This window comes from Petaurus breviceps, unplaced genomic scaffold (genome assembly GCF_028583685.1).
Source record: "Petaurus breviceps papuanus isolate PSGF00001 unplaced genomic scaffold, PetGlider_PUasm1.0 90895, whole genome shotgun sequence".
Taxonomy (NCBI): Eukaryota; Metazoa; Chordata; class Mammalia; order Diprotodontia; family Petauridae; genus Petaurus; species Petaurus breviceps.
This window is the reverse complement of record NW_027187372.1, coordinates 30,307,113-30,332,176: the sequence shown is the minus strand read 5'-3', so window position 1 is coordinate 30,332,176 and position 25,064 is coordinate 30,307,113. Positions and strand designations below refer to the sequence as shown.

The window sequence follows — 25,064 nt, the reverse complement described above, 5'->3', positions numbered from 1 at the left end:
GTTTCACAGAACAAATCCTTTTATTAAGGGGAGTTGTTCTGTGAGGTTTGAATTCAGTCAGAGGCCTGCACTTGAGGACCTAGAGGGCCACATGTGGCCTCGAGGCTGCAGGTTTCCCACCCCTGGGCAATATACTTACCTCATGCCCAACTCAATGTCACTCTAGTACAAGTATTATTGTCCTGTTCTTCAGATGAGGGAATTGACATTGAGAAAGGCACCATCACTTGCCCGGGTTCTCTTTTGCTAACTAAGAGAGGCATAAAACTCTCTAGTTACCAAGGCATAGGAGGAAAAGGATTCTTTTAGTGAATAGCATCTGATCCTCTCTTAATCAATCAACGAGCATTTATTGAGGACTCTTCTTATGTGCCAGGTACTGTTGTTGCTAGGCACTGGGAAGACAGTAAAAAAATAACAATGGTTCCTTCCTTCAAAGAACTTAAATTCTTACCCAGGGAAGCAGCATTTACCGATGTAAGTAAAAGCACAGTACAGAGTAAAAAAAAACTAATTTCAAGATATGGGGCAGTGATGACCCTGGGCTAGGAGCCTTTGGTGGGGGTAAGTCTGTTTCACCAAGTAGGTGAGTCATAAGCCTACTCTATCTCTAGATAAGGGTCTCAGCCTAACCTTAGCTGATTACACTTGGTTTTAAATTATTGGGCCAATTTTGGACCCTGGAGTAAGTCATTTCCAGAACTTCATGCTCAATATCATTTTCCATGTATCAGAACTGTTTTCCCTTTGGTTTCTCTTATTTGGTTCCTACCACCTTGAAATTTTGACATCCTCACAGTACTTAAAATAATGCGGTAATATCGTAATACAGGTTAAATGCAATGGACTTTGCCAGTACTATTCTACTGAGGTTAGAACCCACATCCTTCCTTTCTGTTAACTATCGGTAAACTACAAATGCATAAAGTAACTTGTACTGTCATCACACGACTGAATGCCTTTGCTTAGCTATTTTTAAGAAAATGTACTTTGTGGAGAGCCTGTGTTTATTTAGCACAGTGCCTGGCACAGAGTATGTGCTATATAAATGTTTGTACGCTGAACGACCCACCTCAGTGCCTAACATTTATTACTGTCAGGTTTCAAGTACTAACTGGAATCCTTTCCTGCTCCAGAAAAAGTTCATTTCCTCAGTGGAAATGAAGAACATTGGGATTTAGATTGTCTTCCTGGATGCACTTCCTACCCTGGAGATTCTCACATTGGTTCTTGGCTAAGCTTACCCCAAGAATCTTACACTTGAGGTGATCCCCATCTAGGCCAGTACAGGAAAGCAGTCTGCCCTGCTTGAGGACCCAGGTCCGCTCTCCAAGGTCAAAGATGAATAAGCTTATTAACTTTACTGACCACTGGCTCTGTACCACTGGCACTGATATTTACTCCCAAGTAATTACCAGATTTTACATTGACAGAGCTGATGCAGTATAGGGCTTCTCTGTAGAATTTTGACCTATCTCTCCTCAGACTAACTGCCTGATATTTGGAAAGAACCCTTTCTGTAGGTGGTGCAGTGAATAGAGAACTGGCTCTATTCAGGTCAGGAGGACCTGAGTTCAAATCCAGCCTCAGACACCTAACACAAAAACTAGCCGTGTGACCTTGTCACCTTAAGTGACCTTAAGTCAAGTCACTTAACCCCAAATTGCCCTCCAAAAAGCAAAAAAAAGAAACCTTCCTGTCCTCAGCAGATGAATGAGCAAATGTGGAGGGAGTGAGAACTGGAGAAACCAGGGGAGATGAGGGTGGGATCCTGCCGGGAAAACCAGCATATATAGGCTTTTGAGTATCAGCACTGGCACAACTGGCCCAACTCTAAGGTCCATGAGGGGTTTTGTGGGGTGGTGGGAAGAACTAGGAACTTGGGATCAGAAGACCTAGATTTGAGTCTCAACTTTACTGCTTATTAACAATTTGATTCAATTAGACAAACACTTATTAAATGTCTACTGTGTACAAGCTAAGGAGAAGGAATGATTATTAGGGGAAATTACAAAGGAGCTAAAAGGGAATGGGATTAAGGGCATGAGTAGGACTGGACCTTCTCAATGTGAAAGTCTCATCCTTTGAGACTGACTCAAACGAAGAAACAATGGAGAGCTGAGGGAGCTTATATCAATGGCATCAATCTCAGTAAAATAGGAGATATGGTGATCTGGTGAGAGAGAGGTGAGGTGAGGGTGGAGCTGAGTGCTTGAGAGAGGAGAAGGCTTAAGACAGCTTTTGTGGGAAATGTTATAGGGAGTTAAAGATGAATTAAATGATTACTGTGCAGTGGTATGGTCCAAGATGAGGCAAGTAACACAAATTTGTATTAGATCTGGTCTGCACAGTTTTGTGAATCCTTCAAGCAATATTCAGATATTTAGAAGTAGAGAATGCTAGAAGAGAGAGATGGTGGAGGTAGCCCAGAATTGAAGGTTAGCAGGATGTAAATGAATATTGGACAAAGCGTCAGTGGATTCAAGGCAAACAGTGGTGCCTTGATGAATTGATTGATTGTAGGGTCAACCTTGAAGGGTGTAAAGTGAGACTAGAGTTTATGCACTAGAAAACTAAGGGAAAATTGAAGATCAGAGGTTGTGGTGCAAGTTAAGAATAGGTACAGGAGGAGTAAGGCAGTGGAGAGGTGGGAGGACAGATGATTGAAATAAGAAATTAAGATATTAGAGGTAAGAGAGTGTTATAAGAGTCTTCCTGGGGGTGACTGAGGTAGAGTAGAGATGGAATTATTGGAAGTGGAGAGGTTGATGGACATCATCAGTCTGGATATTAAAACTGCCAAGGATGAGAGCTGAGGTTGGGATGAAAAGGAGAACTGTGAACCACTGAGTCTCTCAGAACTTCAATTTCCTTATCTGTAAAATGAGATAATAGTAAGCATACTCCCCACTTGTATCCTACAAGGTGGACCCCCCCCCAACCACTCCACCTCATAGAGTTTTGGTGAAGGAATTACATTCTATTTGTATGTGTATATTATATATAACACATCATAGCATCACTGATTTCAAGCTGGAAAGGACCTTAAAGGTCATCCAGTCCAATCCTCTCATTTTACAAGTGAAAATCTGAGACCCAAAGAATTTAAGTGACTTGTCCAAGATCACTCAGATCATAAGGTCTGATGTGGACGTTTAAACCCAAATGTCCTGATTCAAAGTCCTCTATCCCATGATGCCTCCATATAGCAAGCACCAAATAAATGCTGACCATTCCTAGAAGCATTTTGCTTCCACTGAGGTGAGGCATCAGAACACAGATTGTGGGAAGATGTGGTTGTTCTTCATGTCAACTTTAAATGCCTTTTCTATGGGACTTGAAGGTTTGCAACGCACTTCTCATAACTCCAGGAGGTAGATAGTACGAGTATTATTATCCTCATTTTACTAATTGAGAAACTGAAACTCAGAAACCTCAAGTTGACTTGCCCAAGATCACATTTAGAACGTGTCAGAGCAGGCACCCGAATCCAGATCTTCTGATCTTAAGTCTATTGCTCATCCTGGGTGTCCTCTGAAACCTTAGCTTCCATCTAATAACTCATTATGGAGCCAATGGATCTGTCAACCATGGATTTACCCAATCTCTGTTTCAGACATGTACCAAGTCCATGGGTAGGAGATGAAAGGAGTAACATGTTTCATATGCTTATTCCTTGTTGTAATTTCAATACAGTGAAATGCAATAATCACATATTAAGCTCCTCCTCTATGTAAGGCACTCTGTTAGGTACAAGGCATACAAAGATGAAATCAAAACTGTCCCTGCTCTCAGGGAATTTACATTCTCCTGAATTCTAGTGAATGACAAGTTGGAGCCTGCATTCTCCTGAACCACGGTGGATGGCAGGTTGGAGCCCGCATTCTCTAGAACTCTTTTACATGGCTAGATAATCTATGAGTCCATTTCAACTCAGAGATTCTATGATCCTAGGAATAACTTCCCATGACAAGTGCTAGAAGACAAGATTAACATTTTTTCCAGACATGTTTACACATACTCCTACTATGTTTTAAAATCATGCTGTATTTGGTCAGGTTTTTATTATGTCATTGTTGGGAGAGTTGACCCATTTTATATTGAAATCCATATAATAATTAGCCCTCTTACAGTAAGATTGTGTCATACTTACTTTAATATGCATTAAACTACTTTTTCTAACACCAAGGGTGTCCCCAGGTCTAGTTTTATGAGATTTAGTGAATAAATTCATGTTAACTTTCTCTATATCCCAATGATTATTACACCTCCATCATACTTCCTCTCATCCTCTGTCTTTCTGGAAGGAAGTGTTCTAACTTTTGTAGTCTGTTCTCTTAGTGGATGGTAGGTGCTATCTCTTCTTGGGGTGTATAGTAATGATATATATATATATATATATGTATATATATATATATATATCCCTTTAAGGTTTGCAAAGTGCTTTACAAACATTTCATTTGATCTGCACAACAGCTCTGGAAGGCTGGCATTATCATCTCTGTTTTAGAGTTAAGGAAAGGAGTTCAGTGATTTAACCAGAGTCACACAGCTAGCAAGTATCTAAGGCAGTCTTCTGGACTTCAGGTCCAGTGCCCTATCCATTATGCCTCCTAGATGCCATGTGTGTGTGTGATGGTGTATATTTATGTTTATGTGATGGGGGTAGAGAAACAGAGGTCTCTTTCCCTGACTAGCTTAGTCCTGAGCACTGAGGAAACAGAGACTGGATCTGTTAAGTTCTCTTTATATAGCAATTAATGTGGAATTAAATCATCATAATAAGTTTCCTGATGATTGACTGGAGTCTTTGTGTTTTCCCCTGACAGGTGCCCGGGCACCATGCCACAATCCTTAAGCTCTGACATTGGCAGGAAGTAACAGACCCGCTTACATGTTCTCCATCTAGCTCCACCATGTCTTCAACCCAAGGAAATGGGGAGCACTGGAAGTCCCTGGAGTCTGTGGGCATTAGCCGAAAGGAGCTGGCAATGGCTGAGGCTCTTCAGATGGAGTATGATGCCTTGTCCCGACTGAGGCATGATAAAGAGGAGAACCGGCGGGCCAAGCAGAACACTGACTCCTCTCTTATCAGCTGGGATGGGCCTGTCCTGGACTTTTTTGGCAAGCCAGTGGGTGGGAGGAATGACCTTAAACTTCTTCGGGGGCTCTCAGGCTCTGATCCCACCCTCAACTACAACTCCTTTTCCCCACATGATGGAGCCCCTAACCACTCTACCTCCGAGGGCCTCCAGCCAGGACCAGATCCTTGGCTGAAGGGCCCCCTCTCTGGAGACTATCTCTATATTTTTGATGGTTCAGATGGAGGGCTCCCTCTGCCTCCAGGGCCAGAGGACAGGAATAGCTCCCCCAAGAAGCTGTCCCCACCCCCGATTCCTCCTCGGGTTTCTATCTGGGATACTCCCCCCCAGCCTCCCAGCAAAACCTATTCCCTTTCTCCTAAGCCTTCCGAACCCAATGACATAAACACTTTTTCCTCAAACCAGCAGCCCCCCAGCAAGCTACTGGGTCACCGAATCCTAGAGGAAGAAGAAGAACCTGGGAGTGGGGGCCAGGGAAATCTCCTGGGGTCTATGGACTATGATGGCATCAATGATGCAATAACTCGCCTCAACCTGAAGTCTACCTATGACACTGAGTTGCTTCAGGATCCCAAGAGAGGCTGGAAAGAGGGCCGAGGGCTCCTGGGATTTGGCAAGGACACCCCTGGGAAGCCTGTAGCTCGGAGCAAGACTATGCCCCCTCAAGTACCTCCCCGCACGTATGCCTTACGTCATGCCAACCGAAAGAACACGGCACCCAGTAAAAACCGTAGGATTTCTGCTGATCCAGTAAGAATCTCCCCCATACCTTTCCTTTTTTTCCTCTTCCTCTCTCCACCTCTCTTTCTCCCTTCCCTACTCTCTTCCATAGGCTTAGGATGTCTCTATCTTCAGTGTCCTGAATCTCAAGCTTATGGGTTCTGATGTCATATTCTGGCCCCTAAACACTAATGTGGAAGGACTAAATATGGGTTGGATGACATGGAGTTGAAGATGTTGGCATGACTGGAAGAGGAAGATGGAGAAGAGACTATAGCCATAGTCCCTTCCTAGAGCAGAGCTAGGGACATCTTGGCCAAAAAGGAGTCAAAGATGAGCCTCCCATGGGTTGTAGGCCCAAACACTGCCCCAAACTAGCTGTGTGACTTAGCAAATCATCCCACCTCAGTTTCCTCATCTATTAAATAGAGATAATAAACATAATTATAATAAAAAACAATAATAACTAGCATTTATATCACACTTTCCTAATTATGAAGCACTTTCCACACAACTCTGTAAGAAAAATAATAATATTTCCCTTATCAGCTATACAGGTTTGTTGCAGAGTTCTAATGAGATAACGTGTCTGAGAGAATTTGGAAAAAGCAAAAAAAATTATATGAGCATAAGATAAAATTATTTGCCATTCTTATTATTATTGGGTAGGAACTCTTAGACCAAGAAATAAGGATGATAGAGTTCTTTGTTTGAAGTTGAGGGGACCTGGGTTCAAATCCTGGCTCAGACATTTACTAACTAGGTGACCCTAGGCAAGTCACTTACCTTCTTTGAAACTGTTTTTGCATCTATTGGGATGATAATAGCACTTGTCCCATGGGTTTTTTTGGGAAGGGAGGCAGTGTTCAAGTCAGAGAATATGTGTAAAGACCTTTGCTGGTGCCGAAGTTCTATGTAAATGTTAGCTGTAGTTATGAAGATGATTCCCCCAAGAAGGCATCCTTATTTCCATTATCCCTGGTGCAGATAATAGTACAGCAACTTTGTGTTGTGTCCAGAGCAGGTTGGTTCCTGATTCCAGACAGAAATGACTGGGGGCATCTCTATAGGTAGTTAGGGATCTGGTTCCCAATTGAAGGTTCCCAAGTCTGGGGCTTCCCTTTTTTTTTTTTTTTCATAGAATGTGTCATGATTTGATGTTTTCTATAATTATCCCTACCCCACCTGCCAGTTCATGTCCCCACAGGAATCCAGGAGACCCCCACAGATGAGAGACTTGTCAAATAGCCTATATTTCTCCCATGCTCTTTCCTTCAATTTTATCTTGATCGAGAAGAGAATCATACTTCTTGGTTAGGCTCACTGAGCTACTTATCCCTCTGTATCTGGCAGTCAACAGTCTTCCAAATTCCTATTATGAGGTCACTCTGCCTCCCTCAGGGGACGCCCCCAGAAAAGTAAAACCAACTCTGCTCAACACTAGAGCTGGGAGCTTTTTAAAGCCCCCTGATCAGAGAGGTGTGGCTGTTCTTGCTATTTTTAGGGGCTGGGTGATTTCTGCTCCTGGATCCTGCTTCCTCAGCTGGGTGAACTGGGCCTATTTGCCGGCTGAGGCCATCCTGGCAAAGGGGTGTTACCTCCTGCCTCTCTCCCTCCCTCTGCGCCTGGCTCCAGTGTGTCACCGGAGCTGAAGGAGAGAGCTCCCAGTCTCCTTGAAGAGCCTAGGGCAGAGCTGCCAGCTCTTGCCTGGGGCAGGGTGGAATGCAGCCTCCGTCTTCCCTGCCTCCACTCAGTTCAGGGGCTAAGCCTGATGGAAGAGGGGCTGCCAAAGACCCTCCAGTTCCACCTCCCCGGTTTCATCGGGCTTCCAGTCGGGGGCACTGTCCCTGTCCCAGGCCAGTAGAGCCAGTGATAGGAATGGCTGGCTCCAAATGTCAGCCGGGTGCCCCTGATACCAGCCTCCGCCTTATAGGCTCCCCCAGTCAGCAGTGGGTGATGCCACCAGGGCCTGCCAGCCTAGCTAACGTAAGTGGGTTTTGTTGTTGTTGTTTTCCTTTGGTGCCAGTGACTGGTTCTGAAAGGGCATGAAAATGGCCTTCAGCAGCCGCTCTGTTCTCCTGCTTTCTCTCCCTCTCTCTCTCCCTCCCTCCCTTCCTTTCTCTCTGGTGCTATTCTGTGGGCTAATTGCTGACAGTGGGGCTATTGTTTTGACTAGGACACATGCACAAACTTGGCAGGGCTGGGGCCTGGCACACCACGGGCTCCTGCTGTTGCCTCCCCCTTCTCCCTCGGCCTGGGGAGTGTGGGTAAGAAGAGAGAGAGAGGAGATCTCCTGGAGGAAGTGACCTGGGTATTAGAATCAGGAACTCCTGCTGATTCTATAACCACTCATCTCTCTGTGAGGGGAAGTAGAAAGAAAAGGCAGTGAGAATATCTTGTGGCAGGGGAAGTGAATCAAGAATGCTCCCCTTGACCAGACTGTCCTAGCTGGAGGCTTGTTCCACAGTCAGTGTGATCCACAGGCTTTGGCCCAAGGCATAGCCTTCTGGATGGGAGCCATCTTGCACTTCCCCCTCCATCAGCACCCCCACCTCCACCCCCACCCTACTCTATTTTCTGTCCTGGGACTGTGCTACAGGGTATATTTTGCACTTATTAACAACCCGCATTCTTTCTCAACCTAAGTCTGAAGACAGCTGTGTGGTGGGGACATAGGCTTGGGTCCTCTAACCCCCTCCTTTCTCCCCACCCCACTCTCCTCACCATTCTTGGTGTTGAAGCAGGAATTAGGAAGAGGCTCTGCTGAGGTGAGAGTGACTTGGAACCAGAGGACTCGGAACCTGGAGAGGAGCCAGAGGTTTCCACTTGGTTCACTTCAACCCTGAACAGCTGTTTTTTGCTTTCTTCCCCAAATAGTATCCACCAAAAAAAAAAAAAAAATGCATGTGTGTCTGAGCCAGTGATCCATGAATTCTAGGTTTTGATAGTGTATTTATAAGGGACTCTTCTGCCCATCATTGACTGTTGGCTTTTATCTAGGGTCAGGAGTCTCCAAAGTAGGTTTGGGTGGATATCCAGTTGCCTGAGGTGAGGGCTGGGGTTCATTTGACCTGGGATCATCTAGTGGTCAAATGGATGCTGTGTCCTGCTTCTACCCCATCCCTAGCCATGCCTCCTAGTGACAGCACTCGGGGGAAGCCGAGCCTGGCAGCCTGGGGTCATGGGAATCTCCACATCCTACTAGGCTGTGACCAGTCAGGTAACTGTAGATAAAGCTTTAAACTAGGAATTAGGGAGATCAAAGCTCAAATTCAGCCTCAGAGTCCCTCTGTGACCCTAGGCAAGTTATTCCTCCTCTCTCAGCCTGTTTCCTCATCTGTAAAATGGAAGTAATAACAACACCTACGTTACTGGGTTGTTGTGGGAATCAAAATGAGAAAACATATGTAAAATGCCTTGCAATCCTGAAGAGGCTATAAATGCTGTTATGATTATTATCTAAGCCTGCCACTTTTGAACCCAGACTGGTGGGTATCTTGCCCATTCTGCCTTCCCAGAGATTACGTCTTTTATCTTTAATTCAGTTAGCTCTATAATAGGGTTTGGGCTAACCTTGAGTCTATTTGATTTTCTTGGGCCCATTATCAGAAGATCCCAGAGTGGAAATGGTGTGGGAATGGGAGGGAGAGGGGGAATACAAGGATGAAAGGTCATTAAATCCAGGCAATTTTTCCCCAAGGTGAGCCCTCGGCCCCGGTCTAATGCCAATGGCTATGAGCTGTTCGAAGTCTCAGAGGAGAGGGATGAGGAAGTCGCTGCATTTTGCCATATGCTGGATGTGTAAGAGCACAAGGATGGGGTTTGGTGAGGGAGGTGTGATGGAAAGCGTGGGCCACCTGTATCCCAATCTCCCCTGAGACCCCAGTCCACAGAGGCAGTATCTTCTCTTGAATAGACATTTCAGACTGTGAAGCTGAAGACACTATCTTATCTTAAAAGATGATAGGGGCAGTTAGGTGGCACAGTGGATACAGCACCAGTCCTGAAGGCAGGAGTAACTGACTCAGATCTTCAAATCTGGCCTCAGACACTTATTTAGCTATGTTCCTTGGGCAAGTCACTTAATGCCAATTGCCTAAAGTAAATAAAAAAAAAATATAATAGTCACACATGAGTGGAATTTTGAATCAAGGTCATATAGTAGTGTGTTTGATTTCTGGCATGGTCCCTGATGGCATTTGGGGACAAATGCATAATTTTGGAGTTGAAGGAGAGAGTAATGTTAGAGATAGTCAGTGAGGAACTAAATTTTCAAGCAATATATGCTTTTATGCAAACTTGATATAGAAAAAGAAAACCTCTAATAATCTAGCAATCAACAAATATTTTATTAAGGCCTTTCCAGGGGCCGGGCATTTGTGTTTTGTGCTAGAGAGACAGAAATAAAAATCAGTCTCTGTCCTCAAAGAACCTACATTATAATGAGGGGAACAACATGTCCATCCATAAAACGACACACAGAAGATACACAAAGGCTAGATGGAAGGTAGGCTTCCAAAGGAACCACTAGCAGCTGGGGAGACTAAATCTTGTAGGAAGCCAGTAAACTTCACAAAGGGCAGCAGCTTGTATTTATATAGACTTTCTCTTCTCTTATGAAAAGTTGAATAGTGTGGTAGATCGAACGCTCACCTCTGAGAGAGAGACACACAGATTCAAGTCTTGCCTCTGACACAGATAGACAATTCACTTTATATCTCAATGTTCTAAGCAATTCTCTAAGACCTTAAGAGTCAAAGATGATACTTTACTATATTGTTTGAGGAAATTTCCCCACCCTCTATCAGTGAGATCACAGCTATAGTGTCTATAATTTTCTGGTTGTATCTGTAATTATATACAGTTTTTCCTCCTTGTTAATCCTTAGATATTCATGCAAAACAGTTTGAAAAACCCAGCCTTAGGTAACTTGAGAATGTCAGTGCCTATTAGGTTCCTCCAGTCTAGGGTCCTGATATGTATGCTGGAAAGTGGTGGGTGTTATTTTGTGTGTGTGTTGGGGGGAGGTGGATACCCTCCCCACAGGTTACCTCTTTGTATCCTGAGATGTTGTTACAGAGAAAGGTACTTCCTCTTCCCTCTTCTCTCTAGTCTTCGGTCTGGCTCTGACATCCAGGACTATTCCCTCACTGGCTATGTCTGGAGTGCTGTCAACCCGAGTCCGGAGCACCTTGGTGCTGGGGTGAGCCTCAAGGTGACCGTGGCATGTGAAGGGTTACGGGAACCACTCACCTTTACCTGTGATTGTAAGTCAATCATTTGATGGATGTGACCTCCAGTTAGGTTGTAAGACGGGTTTGGCAGGTCCTTATGATTTTATGTGATGCTGATGATCTGAAGAGGAGGTTTAAGGTGTGAGCATAGAAATAAGGACTAGAAGCTGCTTAGGGTGAGATGGCTGCGGGAAGGATGAGAAAGGGAGCACAAGAGAAACTGGAGGGACAGAATCCTAGGCTAGATAGCTGCTGCTCTCCTCCTTCTCACCCACTTCTTATCAGAGTGCACCACTGACCTTGCCTTAGTGAGGCATTTTGCTAGGGTGGAAAAAGAGGGTCTAAAGACCAACCACAATTTCAAAGGACTACTGAGGAAACGTGCTGCCCACCTCCTGACAGGAAGATCACGGACTCTGCTGATTGAGACTTCCTAATGCAGAAATTTGTTTTAGTTGATTATGCTTGTTTATAAGAGTGGTTTTTGGGTTCAGAATTTCAGAAAAGAATCGGGTAGGGTCAGAGGAAAAGAAGGCAGACTTACATTGATTTGGGGGGGGGGGGAAGGATTTAATTAAAAAAAAAGAAGATACAAAGAACCCTAGGTGACTAACTTTAGAACAAGGGATCTTAGACTGAGAGGAATCATGGACCTCAGAGGTCATCTAGTCCAACCCCCTTATTTTACAGATGGGGAAATTGAGGCCCAGGAAAGTTAAGAGACTTGTCTAAGGTCAAAAAGTAAGTATATGTCAGGTTTGAGTCCCCAGCAGGACTCTACAACCTGGTCTCTCAGCAGAGAGCTAAAGCATTAAGCCAGGTGTTCTGGGTTCAGGTTCTGGTCTTGCCTCTAAATTAGCTGGGTGACTTTGCAAGTAATTTGATTGTTACAGACAAAAGTTTCCTCTTCTTTAAAATAATGAGGCTGACCCATATAATCTCTGAGATTCCTTCCAGCTCTGAATTCTATGATTCTATGAGTTGAAAGCACCAAGTAGGACAGCAGAAGTATAGTGGAAAGAACATTGACCTTGAAGTCAGGACAACTGGCTTCTGGTCCTAACTTTACTGTTATTACTGTACATTTTTTTTTAATGCAGCTGATTAGCATTTCCACTTATTGAAAGTAATTTTCAAAAAATAAATTTATTATTTATTTTTTACATTCATTAAAAAAAAAATTTCGAGTTCCAAAATCTTCCTCCCCTCGTCCCTCCCCTACCAATTGAGAAGAGAAACAATGTGATATCAGTTATACATGTGAAATCAAATGTCGTGGGCTGCTCAGTATCCACCACTTAAGCGTGACCGGAGATGTGAATAAGAAATGACCAAACCATGTGGATAGTTCAAGGAAGAATGATGAACTCCATTTATTGATTCTTAGGACAAGGTTTTTATAGAGCAATGAGACAAAAGAAGACTCAAGTATTCTTATCATTATCTTAGCTTGTCATATCCTGGAAGTAGCACGGAATGGATAATTTGATAAGGATTTGTAATCTAGGAGACTAAAGTCTTAGGGTAAGACCTTTGATCTAGGCCTCAGGTACCTGCTAATGCAGCCGCAGTCATAAACAGATACAATTGAGAGCAAACTTCAAAGCCAAAGCTGCAATTCTCAAAAGACATCACATTTAGAGCTGACCACCCAAAGATACCTGAGTGCTGAATCAAGTATTTTAGCTCTCAATAACTAAAATCTTGGGGTATAGCCTATTGATCTCAGAACTCAAGTAACATCCTTATGAGTGTAACCCATAACAAAGAACTCAGGAGCTAACTTAACAAAAAGTCGCATCTCAAAGAGATTCTTGTTTTAAAGTCCACTATTAGGATTTAACATCTGAGTCCTGAACCAGGCCTCTTTGGCTCCCCACCTATAGTGGCTATTGTTGCAAAAAAAATGAGAAAAATAAAATGAAAATATGATGCTTCGGCCCGTACTCAGAATTCATGAGTTCTTTCTCTGGAGGTGGTTAGTATTTTTCATCATGAGTCCTTTGGAATTATCTTGGATCACTGTCTTGATCAGAGTAGCCAAACCTTTCACAATTGATCATTGTTACAATATTGCTGTCACTGCTTACCATGTTCTCCTGGTTCTGCTCATGCCACTTTGTATCAGTTCGTATCTTGCTCATCATTTCTTAAAACAGCGAAATAGTATTCCATTACAATCATAGACCACAACTTGCTCAGTTATTCCCCAGTTGATGGACGTCTTCACTGTATAATCTTAGGCAAAGCATTTTATTACCATGGGCAATTTTTCCATCTCTTTAATGAGGAGGCTGGAGTAGGTTACCTCTAAGGTCCCTTCTAGTTGTGAAAATCTATAAGGGGTAGAATCAAACTCTAGCTGCCTCTTTTATTGGTTAGAAACAGTCAGCTGGAGGAAACTAGATTGGAATGAAGGAGTTAATGAAAAGGTATTTATTTCAATGTTTACTATGTAGATATAATTTATTATGTAAAATTACGTAAATGTAAATGCCAACCTTTACCATAGTGTCCAGGATACCAATACAAAAAAGAAAGATATTTCTGTCCTAAAGAAGTTTATATTGCTAATAATGAAAGCCAGCGAATCTAAGAGGGCAGTGGCCAGGAAGGGGTCTTTTGAATTGGGAAGGTGGAAGTAGATGAGGTTGGCAGGGCAGAAAACTGAAGACCCATGTATCCCTGTTCTATCCTCCTCCATTCCCTATAGGTTCCTCCACAGTGGACTTACTCATTTACCAGACACTGTGCTACACACATGATGAATTAAGGGATGTGGATGTGGGTGATTTTGTGCTCAAGCTGTGTGGGCTGGAAGAATTCCTTCAAAAGTGAGTGATCTATCTGCTGTCCTGCTTGGATGAAGAAGGGGTCAGGGAATGTGGGTGTGGGTCCGTGGGGGACCTGGGTGGCAGAAAGTCAGAGCAAGGAGGAATGATAGCTAGTTTCAGTTGATAAGCATTTATTAAATGCCTACTGTGTTCCAGGCATTGTGCTAAGGGCTTTCCCATTCTCTAACCCTTTGAGCCACGTCTCACTCACTGCAGGATCTCTGGCCTCAGGCAGAGCTGGCTGAATGTGTTGGCTAAATCTGAAGGAATTGGAAACCTGGGCTGGGCAAATATTAAGCCTTGTGTTCCCAAACCCATGGAAATAGAGAAGCAATGGGTGTGGTAATAACCTCTCTTATTTGGGGATGAGACTCCCTGCCCTAAATTGGCTATGAAGTCTTTGCAGCCAGAATTGAGGCCAAGGACTCTTGAGGGATTGGGTCTAAACATCTATATGGAATAGAGGGAGACATTTTTTTTTCTCTACATTATTATACTTCTCTTTCCACCCCCATGACACTTTTTCTTCCCATATAGAACTAGCTGACATAACAGATCAAGTGTTGGCCTCGGAGTCAGACAGACCTGGGTCCAGCTCTTATTTCAGAAACCTATTAGCTATGTGAAGACAAACAAAAAGTGTAACCTTGTCAGCCTCAGTTTCTTCATCTGTAAAACAGGGATAGCACCTATCTCTCAGGGTTGTTGTAAGGGTCAAATGAGATAACAGGTGTAAAGTGCTTTGCAAACCTTAAAATTATATAAATGCTAGCTATTATTATTGGTGCAGTGGATACAGTACAGGGCCTGAAGTCAGAAAGACGCATCTTTCTCGGTTCAAATCTGTCCTCAGACACTTATTTAGCAGTGTGACCCTGGGCAAGTCACTTTACTCTGCCTCAGTTTCCTCATCTGTAAAATGAGCTAGAGAAGGAAATGGCAAACCACTACAGTATCTTTGCCAAGAAAACCCCAAATGGGGTCATGAAGAGTCAGACACAACTGAAAAACTATGCAATAACATTATTATTATTATTTTCATTGTTGTGTAGATGGGGTATCTTTATTATTAGGATCTGTCTATCTCTAGCTAAGTTTTATCATATGCTTTCTTTAAAAATATTATTTTTAAATGTTTCCCAATTATATGTAAAAAAAATTAGCATTCATTTTTAAAAATTTTGCGTTCCAAATTCTCTTTCTCCCTCTTACCCCTCCCCCGCCTTTGAAAAGGCAAGCAACATGATATCTATTGATTATACAATAGGATATATTTTCAAAAGCAGCCTCCCTAGCCTAGACAATCTGATTTGGACCTAAAGAAACAATTCCATTCCCTGCCCCTCTTGGGGCTTTGGTTTTCCTTGGCCAGGGAGCAGGGAAACCATGGAGGGCAATCAGTCACTCAGCAGCAATTTATTAAATGCTTACCTTGTGCCAGGTACTAATCTGGGAGACAGATTGGGGGTGGGGAAGGAGGTTAGTCTGCCAACTAGCATTTATTAAGCACTTACTGTATGTCAGGTACTGTGGTATGTGCTGGAGATACAAAGAAAGCCAAAAAAACAAGGGGACCATAGTCTAATGGGGGAGACACCATGCAAACAGCTAGATACAAACAAGATGAATACAGGAGAAATTGGGTGCAGTCTCAGAAGAAAGGCACCAAGGAAAGAGGCCTGGGGAGAGGTAAATGGGGGAGGGGAAAGAGGAAGGTGGGGGAGTTTACAATCTCAGCATGTATGCAAATCTCCCCTCCCCCAGCACTACTTCCTGTAAGCAATTTCATTTTCATATTCTGTCGTTCAAGATGGGCAGACTAGGAGAGAGCATGATTTGGGAGCAGGCAGCATTCGCAGGACCTGAAGTCACCCCACTTCCATTTTTCTCTTTTTCTCACTAAAAGAGCTAGTAATAGCAAAGACTTGTTGTGGCTGGCATCCAGGATGGGTGACTAGGACCCGTGAGTGTTGTGATATATCTGCTACCTTAACAAAGTACGGCTGTCCTTGGGCCTCTTGTTTCCATCTCCAAAGTGCTGGGAATATTAAAGGGGGTCAAAAGTATCAGGTGCTTTTAAATTGGAGAAGCACGAAAGGAGGTTAGTACTCCCATTCTCTCCGGGGAAGGCACCAGACTGACTGCCACTCCCATGGGGTACAGCCCTTCCCTTCCTGGGAAGGCACTGCCCCTCCCCCAATCCTTGGGGTCCAAAAGCATGGAATCTACTTGGAAAAGAGGAATGGCTAGGTATAGGGAAGGTATTTAGGTTCTTGACCTTCAGTGGATAGAATCAATCTCTGGACTATTCCCAGGTTTCTTATGGTGGCTTCTGTCATTGGCATTTTTCTGCCTTCCCTGCTGAGGTACTAGGTCTGGAGTGAAACAATGACTACCAAGAAGACTGAGCATTTGTTCAGGATTCAGGCCAGGCAACTGGACAGAACAGTACCTAGGGAGCTGCCTCTAGCTCCTTCAGTTCCTTTTTCCTCAGAAGAATTTATTCCAGGGATTGTAGGTGTTTGGCTGGCCTACAGGGAAAAATGGCAAGCAGACCAAAGAACCAGTCCTCCAGTAGCCCTGAGTCCCAGCCCCACTCCCCCTTAGCAGCTGCCTTCCAGGATGCACGGAGCTCCAAGATAAGAACTTGGAGTCTGGCTGTGGGGGAGGAGGGCTGAGTTTCCTGCTCCCCACCTCCCTCTTCTCCCCACCTTCCTTCCTTCCTCCTAGGACACTCCCTCTCTCTGGCCACAGCCTGCCTCCCTACCATGCTTTGGCACTAGGCTAATCACGGAGGATTCAGAATTAAGTGCCTCTGAGACTCAGGGTCTTCTAAGATACAGTCACTTGGATAGAGTGAACTTCAAGGTCTATGTTGGCTTCTGACCTTAGACCTACCCATATTATTTCTCTATCTTCTCTTCCATAGAAATTCTTTCCAGGCCATTCCCCACCCCCACCTTTAGTCAAGGTTTCCAGATGTGTCGAGGAAGGAAATCCCCTTCTACCTTCTGTTATCCAGCTGTTGAGATCAGCTGAGCTGGGGTTATTTCTTGATACCTCCCCTTCCCTCCACTTTGCCACTGATCTCCACCAAGAGGGAGGGCAGACAGGAGTGGGGTAGGGTTAGGAAGGAGGTGTCAGAGCTTGATTTCCCAGGTACTCGTCATAGTCACAGCTGCTGCTGCAAACCCAGATAACCTCCCTCACTGGAGGGAAGGGTTAGGAGAGGGGAGGAGGCTAGTGTATGTATAGCAGGAAAGAGATGGAGGTGGGAGTTTTGGAGGAAGTCTGCTGTATTTGCTCGAATAGTCATGAATTGGGCAGTATCCCCCAGAGAGTAACATGCTTTTTGATTGGCATATGGTTTAGGGCAGGGAGGACAAACTGGCAATTTGGTGATGTTGCTTTTTTTTTTGGCCCCTCAGCAACTATGCTATGTTTACAGTAGTTCGTCTGGGAAGCCTGTGACCTGGTCATGGGGGTTTGGGGGCATTGTGGTGCTGAACACTAAGACTCCCATCAGTCTCTCTGCTTCCCTCTCCCCTCCTTCCCAAACATCACAGGGCTTAGGGATCCACCAGACTTCCTCTCCTATAACTCACTGTGCCTTCGGCTCTTCTTAGCCTCCTATTTCTACCCTGCTGAATGAATGAATGAAATCTGCTAAATATGCCGATAATAAACACCTAGGCAATGAGGTTTCAGGGCTATAAAAACCAAGGCTTCAGTGCATTTTAGCAGGGTTGTGAGAATCAAGTGAAGGTGAATGTTTATGTTTATACAGAAAGACCTGACTCAGTGGTCAGCTCTCTGCCTTACTCAACAATTATTTTGTATTTATTTTTATGTATTTTTCTATTTATTTCTCTGTGTATTTTTTATCTCTTCACACCCCCACTCCCATCCCCATCCCCATCTCCACCTCGGAATGTCAGTTCCCTGAAGGAAAACTATTGTTTGTTTTCTTAGTGTCCATCATGGTGGGTAGCACTTAGTAGCCGCTCTAATAATTTCCTGTTCAATTAAATCGAAAGAAAGATCTCCATTTCTCTTTTTCTAAGCTACTATGACATTTCCTCAGGGACCAAGATGGGGGTAAACAGAAGCTCCCTTCCCTGGCCCCTTTTTTCTCTCCTCAAGGCTAGGTTATACAGCTCTCTCTGTCACTGGGGTCTCTTTGCTGAGGAGATCTGTCCCATGTTCTTTTTGATGGTTTTGAGACAGCTGATTGGCATTGTAGATAGAGTGTTGAGCTTGGAGTTTAGGCAGATCTGAATTCAAATCTGGCCTTAGACACTCACTAACTGTGTGACTTTGAGCAGGTCACTTAACTGCTGTCTGAGTTAGTTTCCCCAATTGTAAAATGGCGATCATAACAGCACTTACCATCCAGGGTTGTTGTAAGGATAAAATGAGATAACATTTATAAGGTGGCTACTATTGTTCCTTTCCTCTTCCTTCCCTCCACGTCACCAGCAAACATGCCCTGGGCAGCCATGAGTACATTCAGCAGTGTCGGAAGTTTGACACTGATATCCGGCTACAGCTGATGAAGCGCAAGGAAGTTCGAACCGACTTGGCACGGACTGTGAGTGTGCATTTGGGAGGGGGTTAGGGTAGAGAGAAGTGGTAGGTGAGAATACACAGTTGGGGGCAGGGGTGATGAGGGGTCAGGTGGAGGGAGAGTAGAGTAGGGCTACTGCCTAAAGATGGGGATCCTGCCTCTTCCACTCAGGTGAATGATGACCAGAGTCCTTCCACCTTGAACCACTATATCCACCTTCAAGAGAGGCCTGTCAAACAGACCATCAGCAGGTGAGAGAGGGCTGACTCCTGGGAAGAGCTGATAAGGGAGAAGATGGAGCAGCTTAAAACACCTCTGCTTCCCCATTCATTATGCACTACATGCAAAGCACTGTGGTAGGCAGTGCAGGAAATGGATGTAAGACCTGGTTCCTATCCTTATGGATCTTACAGTCTATTGGTCAACTCCCTCCAAACCTAAGGAAGGTCTGGTGTTAGTGCTGAATTGTGGGGGAAAGAACCGCCCCCCCCAAGATTGATTATATCTGGCACTCACTCCTTGTGGCTTCTGTTTCTCCCACAATTTCTCCAGTTTCTTTGCCCACTGGTTCCTCTTGCTTTGCTACTCCCTTCTCTAGCTCATTAATGGGACTGGGGATGGGGAGGTGGCATATCTTCCTTCTGTTTTCATGGGACTTAGGGGAGGAGGTGGGGAAAATTTCAAAGCCAGAAGAATTTGAGGATTGTGTGATACAGATACTCCTAACCATCCACCCCCTGGTCCTGGGAATTGTAGAACCCTCTTGGGGAGAGGGAGGAATAGATCCTTCTACTTACCATGTCTGCCCTGATCTTTGCTGTTTCTCTTCATCCCCTTCCCCCAAATCCCCAGGCAGGCCCTGAGTCTTCTCTTTGACACCTTCCATAATGAAGTGGATGCTTTCCTACTGGCTGAGGTGAGTCTGTGTAGGTTCTGGGTGGGGCTGGGGAAAATCTCCCCTCCCCTCCTCTCCCCTCCCCTCCCCTCCCCTCCCAATCTGTTCTCCTAGGTTATTTGAATGCTCTAGATTCCATAGGATCTGCAGTTACCCCTCACTTCAGAGTTGGGGACTTTCTTTACAGTTAGAATAGCTAGAATTCTGAGTTAGCATAGACACGACCAGAATTCTTCTTCCTGCCTAGAATTTTGGTCCTTACTGGTAATCCTCCAGGGTAGTAACAAAGAGGCCTTAAAGGAATGACATTGGGGTGGCTAGGTGGTGCAGTGAGTAGAGCACTGGCCCTGGAGTCAGGAGGACCAGAGTTCAAATCTGGCCTCAGACACTTAACACAAAAAACTAGCCATGTATTTTAAGGCAAGTCACTTAACCCCAATTGCCCTAACTTCCCCCCTCTGGAAATGCAAAAAAAAAAAAGAAGAAATGACAATTACTATCATTTAGTCATCAGGCAGTCACTGAGGGCCTCTTCTTTACTTTCTTCATCTATAAAGTGAGAGGATTACTTAGACATATAATAGCAACAATAGTTAGAATTTGTATAGTGCGCTAAAATTTGCAAACCTATTTTACATTCAGAAATATAATGATAAATAACAACATTTATTTAATACTTTTAGGTTTGCAAATCATCTTCTATGCACTATCTCATATGATCCTCACAGGAACCCTGTGAGGTAGGTTCCATTATTATACCCATTTTACAGAGGAGGAAACTGAGGCAGGATTTTAATCCAGTTTTTTCTTATTCCAAGCCTAGCACTCTATGCACTGCCCAACAATAGCTGCCCCAGCTATTATGTCAGGCATAATTTAGTTTGACCTCCTGTTTTCAGCAAGCCAATGCATATGTCTAATCTTCATTTTCCTTATCTGTAAAATGGGAATAATAATAATATTTGCACTATTGATCTTAAGGCAGTGTTGTGGGGAAAACACTTTAAGCCTTAAGGTCCTAAGGACATGTGTGAACTCAAGATGAAGAATCACAGGTCTTTGCCTTGCCTATGAGGCCAGTGACTTAGATAAATAACTAGCTAGCTTGTCTAGCATGCATGGCAAATGTCATGGGTAATGTTGTGGGCGATGAAGTTGGAGAGGCAAAGTTACCTAATGGAACAGGTGCTGGAATTGCAATCAGGAGACTTGGGTCCCAGTGCCAGTTCTGAGACTTAAATAGATGAGTCACTTACCCTCTCTGTGCCTCAATTTCTTCATCTGTAAAATGAAAGATTTTGATGTTGTATTGTGTCTGACTCTCTGTGACCCCATTTGGAGTTTTCTTAGCAAAGATACTGGAGTGCCTTGCCGTTTCTTTCCCAGTTCACTTTACAGAGGAGGAAACTGAGACAAAGAAGGTGAAGTGACTTACCCAGGGTCACACAGCTAGTAAGTACCTGAGGTTGAATTTAAACTCAGGACCTCTTTACTACAAGCCTAGCGCTCTATCTACAATGCTACCTAGCTGCCCTAAAATGAAAGATAATATGGACCATCTTCTACTTAAAGCCTTTTCTGACCCCCATAAGCTACTAGTGCTCTCCCTTCCAAACCATCCAATAATATATACACCTAATATACATATACATCTATCAATATGTGCATATGTACAGATATAAATATACACATACATAAATATACATATCCCTCCCTTCTTCCCTTACTTTATTGTGTGTCTATATAATACAATAACTATAGGCATACACACATATATAGACATGCAAATACGTGTTCCACACATATGTATGCACATGTACTCAGTGGCAAGGACCTGAACTCAGCAAGACCTGAGTTCAAATCCGTCCTCAGACACCTACTATCTATGTGACCCTGGGTAAGTCACTTCACCTTCTTTGTCTCAGTTCCCTCCTCTGTAAAATGAGTTGGAGAAGGAAATGGCAAACTGCTCTAGTATCTTTGCCAAGAAAACCCCAAATGGGGTCATGAAGAGTTGGACACGACTGAAATGACTGAGCAATAACTTGCATATATACACATGTATACTGGTACAGATACATATATTAACATATATACACACATTTTATACATAGATATGTACACACACATTACAGATATACATATAGATACAAAGAGATACATTATCTCCCCCATTTGAATGTAAGCACCTTAACAGGAGGGACTATTTCATTTTTGTCTCTGTATTCTTAGCTTTTAGTGTGGTGCCTGGCCCTTGGTAGATACTTCCGGTTTAAATGATTGAAAACACCATGTAAACCTTGAAGGGGTATATAAATGGGAGATTAGAAGGCTTTGAATGACCTTAATAAGTCTATCCAATTCATGTTCCTCTCCTATATGATTTCCCTGGAAATTTATCTCCTCGAAGAGTTGGAGAAGGGGGCTTTTGGGGAGACCGTAAATGCATTTGCTTGCTATATAAACTGATAGTTGCTTTCTCTGAGCTGAAAAATGTTGGGTGGGGTCAGTAGGCATGGGCAATTCGAAAGTGGTGGACTGGAGAGGATTTACTTGGCTGAATGACATTTGAAAATAATTTGTAGGGTTCACTATTATGGCCTGAAAGTTGCCTGTCTCCTCAAATCAACTTCTCTCTTGAAACTAAGGGAACTGGGTAGAATGGGTAAGAAAGGAGAGTTGGGGCATCTAGGTGGCACAGTGAATAGAGCACCAGTCCTGGAGTCAGGAGGACCTGAGTTCAAATCTGGCTTCAGACACTTAACACACTTACTAGCTGTGTAACCTTGGGCAAGTCACTTAGCCCCAATTGCCTTGCCTTTTTCCCTCCAAAAAGAAAAAAAAGAAGGGGAGTTATCTGGCCCTCATGTCTGCCAGCTTCCCTGTGTCTCTTTCTTACAGGGGGATTTCCCGCTAAAGGCTGACAGGGTGGTCCAGTCTGTCAAAGCCATCTGCAATGCCCTGGCTGATGTGGAGTCTCCAGAGATCACCAATGCCCTCAACCAGCTGCCACCTTGCCCCTCTCGAATGCAACCCAAAATTCAGAAGGTAAAGGCATGGAGGAGGGGTCGTGCTACTGGGAACTGGGCAAACTTCCAGGATGACTAGATGTCTACTTTTAAAGTATCTCTCCCCCTTTCCTCCCTCCTACCCCCCAGCAAATACTTCATTTCCATGGCCCAGGAATTCTTCAGGGGCAGCAAATTGTTATTCATGTTAGAGGGCAAGAACAGGACTAGTCACTGCTTCCCTCCTCACGAACCCCCTCCCCAGGTTGGTCACTATGAGTGCTGTGTGACCAGATTCTTCATTTGCTAGAGAGTTGGGCACTGCCTGATGGCTTTCTAGTAGGGCCTCTGTGGAATTGGGGCAGGTCACTAAAGCAGGAAGCAGAGCCTGGCCTTGAAGAAAGGGATGCTTTATAGTTTTGTACTGTGATGAAAAGTCTTTCCCCAGAGCCATAAGCTCCTCTCACCCTCCCTGTCCCACAGCTTTTTCAATGATTGATTTAGTCACTTCTCCCTCCTATCCTTTTCCCCTTCCTTTTATTGTGTATGTTCCACCCCTGTACACCCCCACTTCAGAGTGAGGGACAGTCAATCTCCCATGCTGTGAACTTTGGCCAGCTTGAGGTACATTTCCGTCTGGATCACAGAGTATGCTAGGGCACATAGGCATCTGCGCCTTCTCAGGGATGGGGGGCTTGAGTATACCCTCTGTCCTGGAAATATGATGGTCATTTTTTGGAACTTTGATGATCATCCTTGAAAGATTGGCTTCGCTCCCCTCCCCAATCCCTCACCTTGAGTATGTCTGTCCATCTTTGAAATCTCTCCAGAGTCCTAATTTTTCTTCTTCCTGAGCAACCACTATTCTTTAGATGATCACATCTGGTGGCAGCTGGGGGTGCCTGGGAAGGATTTGCCTCGTAGCTGTGGCAAAAAAGGCCACAGCACTGAAACGAGCCTTCTGTCTTCCCCAACAGGATCCAACTGTCTTGGCTGTGAGGGAAAACCGAGGTAATGGAGCTGGCCACAAGTTCTTTCCATCTGCCTCTTAGGGGAAAGCACCCTTACCTAGCTTGCCCTTTCCCCCCTAGTTTATTTCAATATTGCATGCATGCATGTGTGTGTGTGTATGTGTGTATAGCCATGCTGGTGTATGCATATTTTCCAGTATGAAGTCTGAGCACAGCTGGTCAGCACATTTTACTCCATAAACTCTGTCCTCATAATTTTTACTCATTATTCCTTGTGGTGTTCCTGGGAGGTATTGATAGGGTGGGGTAGGAGATGGTAAGGCTGAGTAGTTATTGCCTGGGTTCCAGATGGGAAAACTCACACTTGGGAGATGGTTGTTTCCTGGGCAGTTTGGCTTGGCTTAAAACACCCCTATCCCCACCCCTAAGTTTCCATTTTAGCATTCCTCTCCAGGATTCTACTGTTGTGCTTTTAGGCAGGATTCAGGAAGAATTTACTACCTCTCTCCTCCCCCATGGAGAGAATTAGGCCCACTTATATATGCACAAAACCAACCAATATCTCATTCCTAGTGGGTTTTCTAGATCTTCCAATCCTGACTCATGTCATGGTAACAAGGCCCTTGAGGTATGTGTGTGGAGAGGGGTGGGTTGGGACTCATTTCTTTTCTTCCCCTTTCACAGAGAAGGTAGTGGAGGCATTGACAGCTGCCATCTTGGACCTGGTGGAACTCTATTGCAATACGTTCAATGCTGACTTTCAGACAGTAGTGCCTGGAAACCAGAAGCATGAGTTAGTCCAGGAGGCCTGCCTCCTTTCTGGGCCCCTGGCTTTCACAGTTTATGCCACTCACAGAATTCCTATCACCTGGGCTACCAGGTGAGCATCAGGGCTGGGCAACCTCAATGAAAAGGCAGTAGTATAGGATGGTGAAAAGAACAGTGGGTCTGGAATCAGAGGACCAATTTAAATCCAAGCTCTAATGCTTCCTACCTGCGTTAACTTGTACAAGTCACTTACTCATTCTAGACCTCGGTTTTCCTCATTTGTTTTATAAGAGGGTTGGAGTGCCAGCCTCTGAGATCACTTCTAGCCTTAGTTCTAAGGTCCTGTGAATGTTGATTGGATTTGTTTTGAATATAAAATGAATTGACAGAACCACTTTCTATTTCTTCTTGGTTTTCTCTGCCTGAAGGTGCCCACCTTACTGCTGGGCTAAAAGATTTCCCATCGATTACATGGGGTAGTGGGAAGAGACCCCTGGGCCTGGAGTCAGGGGATGGGGCTCTGAATCCTGCCTCTCAGACGCTGAGTAACCGTGTGACATGGGAAGTCACATAAGCCTCTTTGGCTTCCAATTTCCTCTTCTGTAAAATGAGGATAAGGTGTAATGTTTTCCCTCTTAGGATTCTAAATTTACCATTGGAAAGACTTCAGGGATCATCTAGTCTAATCACCTCATTGTACACAGGAGGAAACAGACTCTAAGATTATGCCAGAGCACAGTCTCTTGACATATGTAGCTTGCCCAAATCACAAAGGTAGTTAGTAGCAGAGGTGGGATTCTGACATAGGTCCCCTGACTCCAAATTCAGTTTAGGGGTGAGTGTTCTGTAAATCACCAAATGCAAAATACCCGTGAATTGTTGGTAATCATGGAGAAACTTGGACCCTAGAGGGCATGTGGAGTGGGCTGGGAACAACTAAGGGAGAAAGAAAAAGATGTCCACAG

The 25,064-nt window shown here is 44.2% G+C and overlaps 1 protein-coding gene across 1 annotated transcript in view; it reads left to right on the top strand.

The window, feature by feature from the left end:
- Positions 1–25,064, top strand: part of PIK3C2B (phosphatidylinositol-4-phosphate 3-kinase catalytic subunit type 2 beta) — an 81,081-nt gene that overhangs the window by 21,287 nt on the left and 34,730 nt on the right. The window contains exons 3-12 of the mRNA XM_069074650.1: positions 4,830–5,852; positions 9,523–9,623; positions 10,935–11,089; positions 13,770–13,890; positions 18,370–18,481; positions 18,629–18,708; positions 19,310–19,373; positions 22,254–22,400; positions 23,338–23,371; positions 24,016–24,211. Coding sequence (XP_068930751.1) covers positions 4,917–5,852; positions 9,523–9,623; positions 10,935–11,089; positions 13,770–13,890; positions 18,370–18,481; positions 18,629–18,708; positions 19,310–19,373; positions 22,254–22,400; positions 23,338–23,371; positions 24,016–24,211 — 1,946 coding nt within the window. The 5' untranslated portion in view covers positions 4,830–4,916. The remainder of the gene's footprint in view (positions 1–4,829; positions 5,853–9,522; positions 9,624–10,934; positions 11,090–13,769; positions 13,891–18,369; positions 18,482–18,628; positions 18,709–19,309; positions 19,374–22,253; positions 22,401–23,337; positions 23,372–24,015; positions 24,212–25,064) is intronic.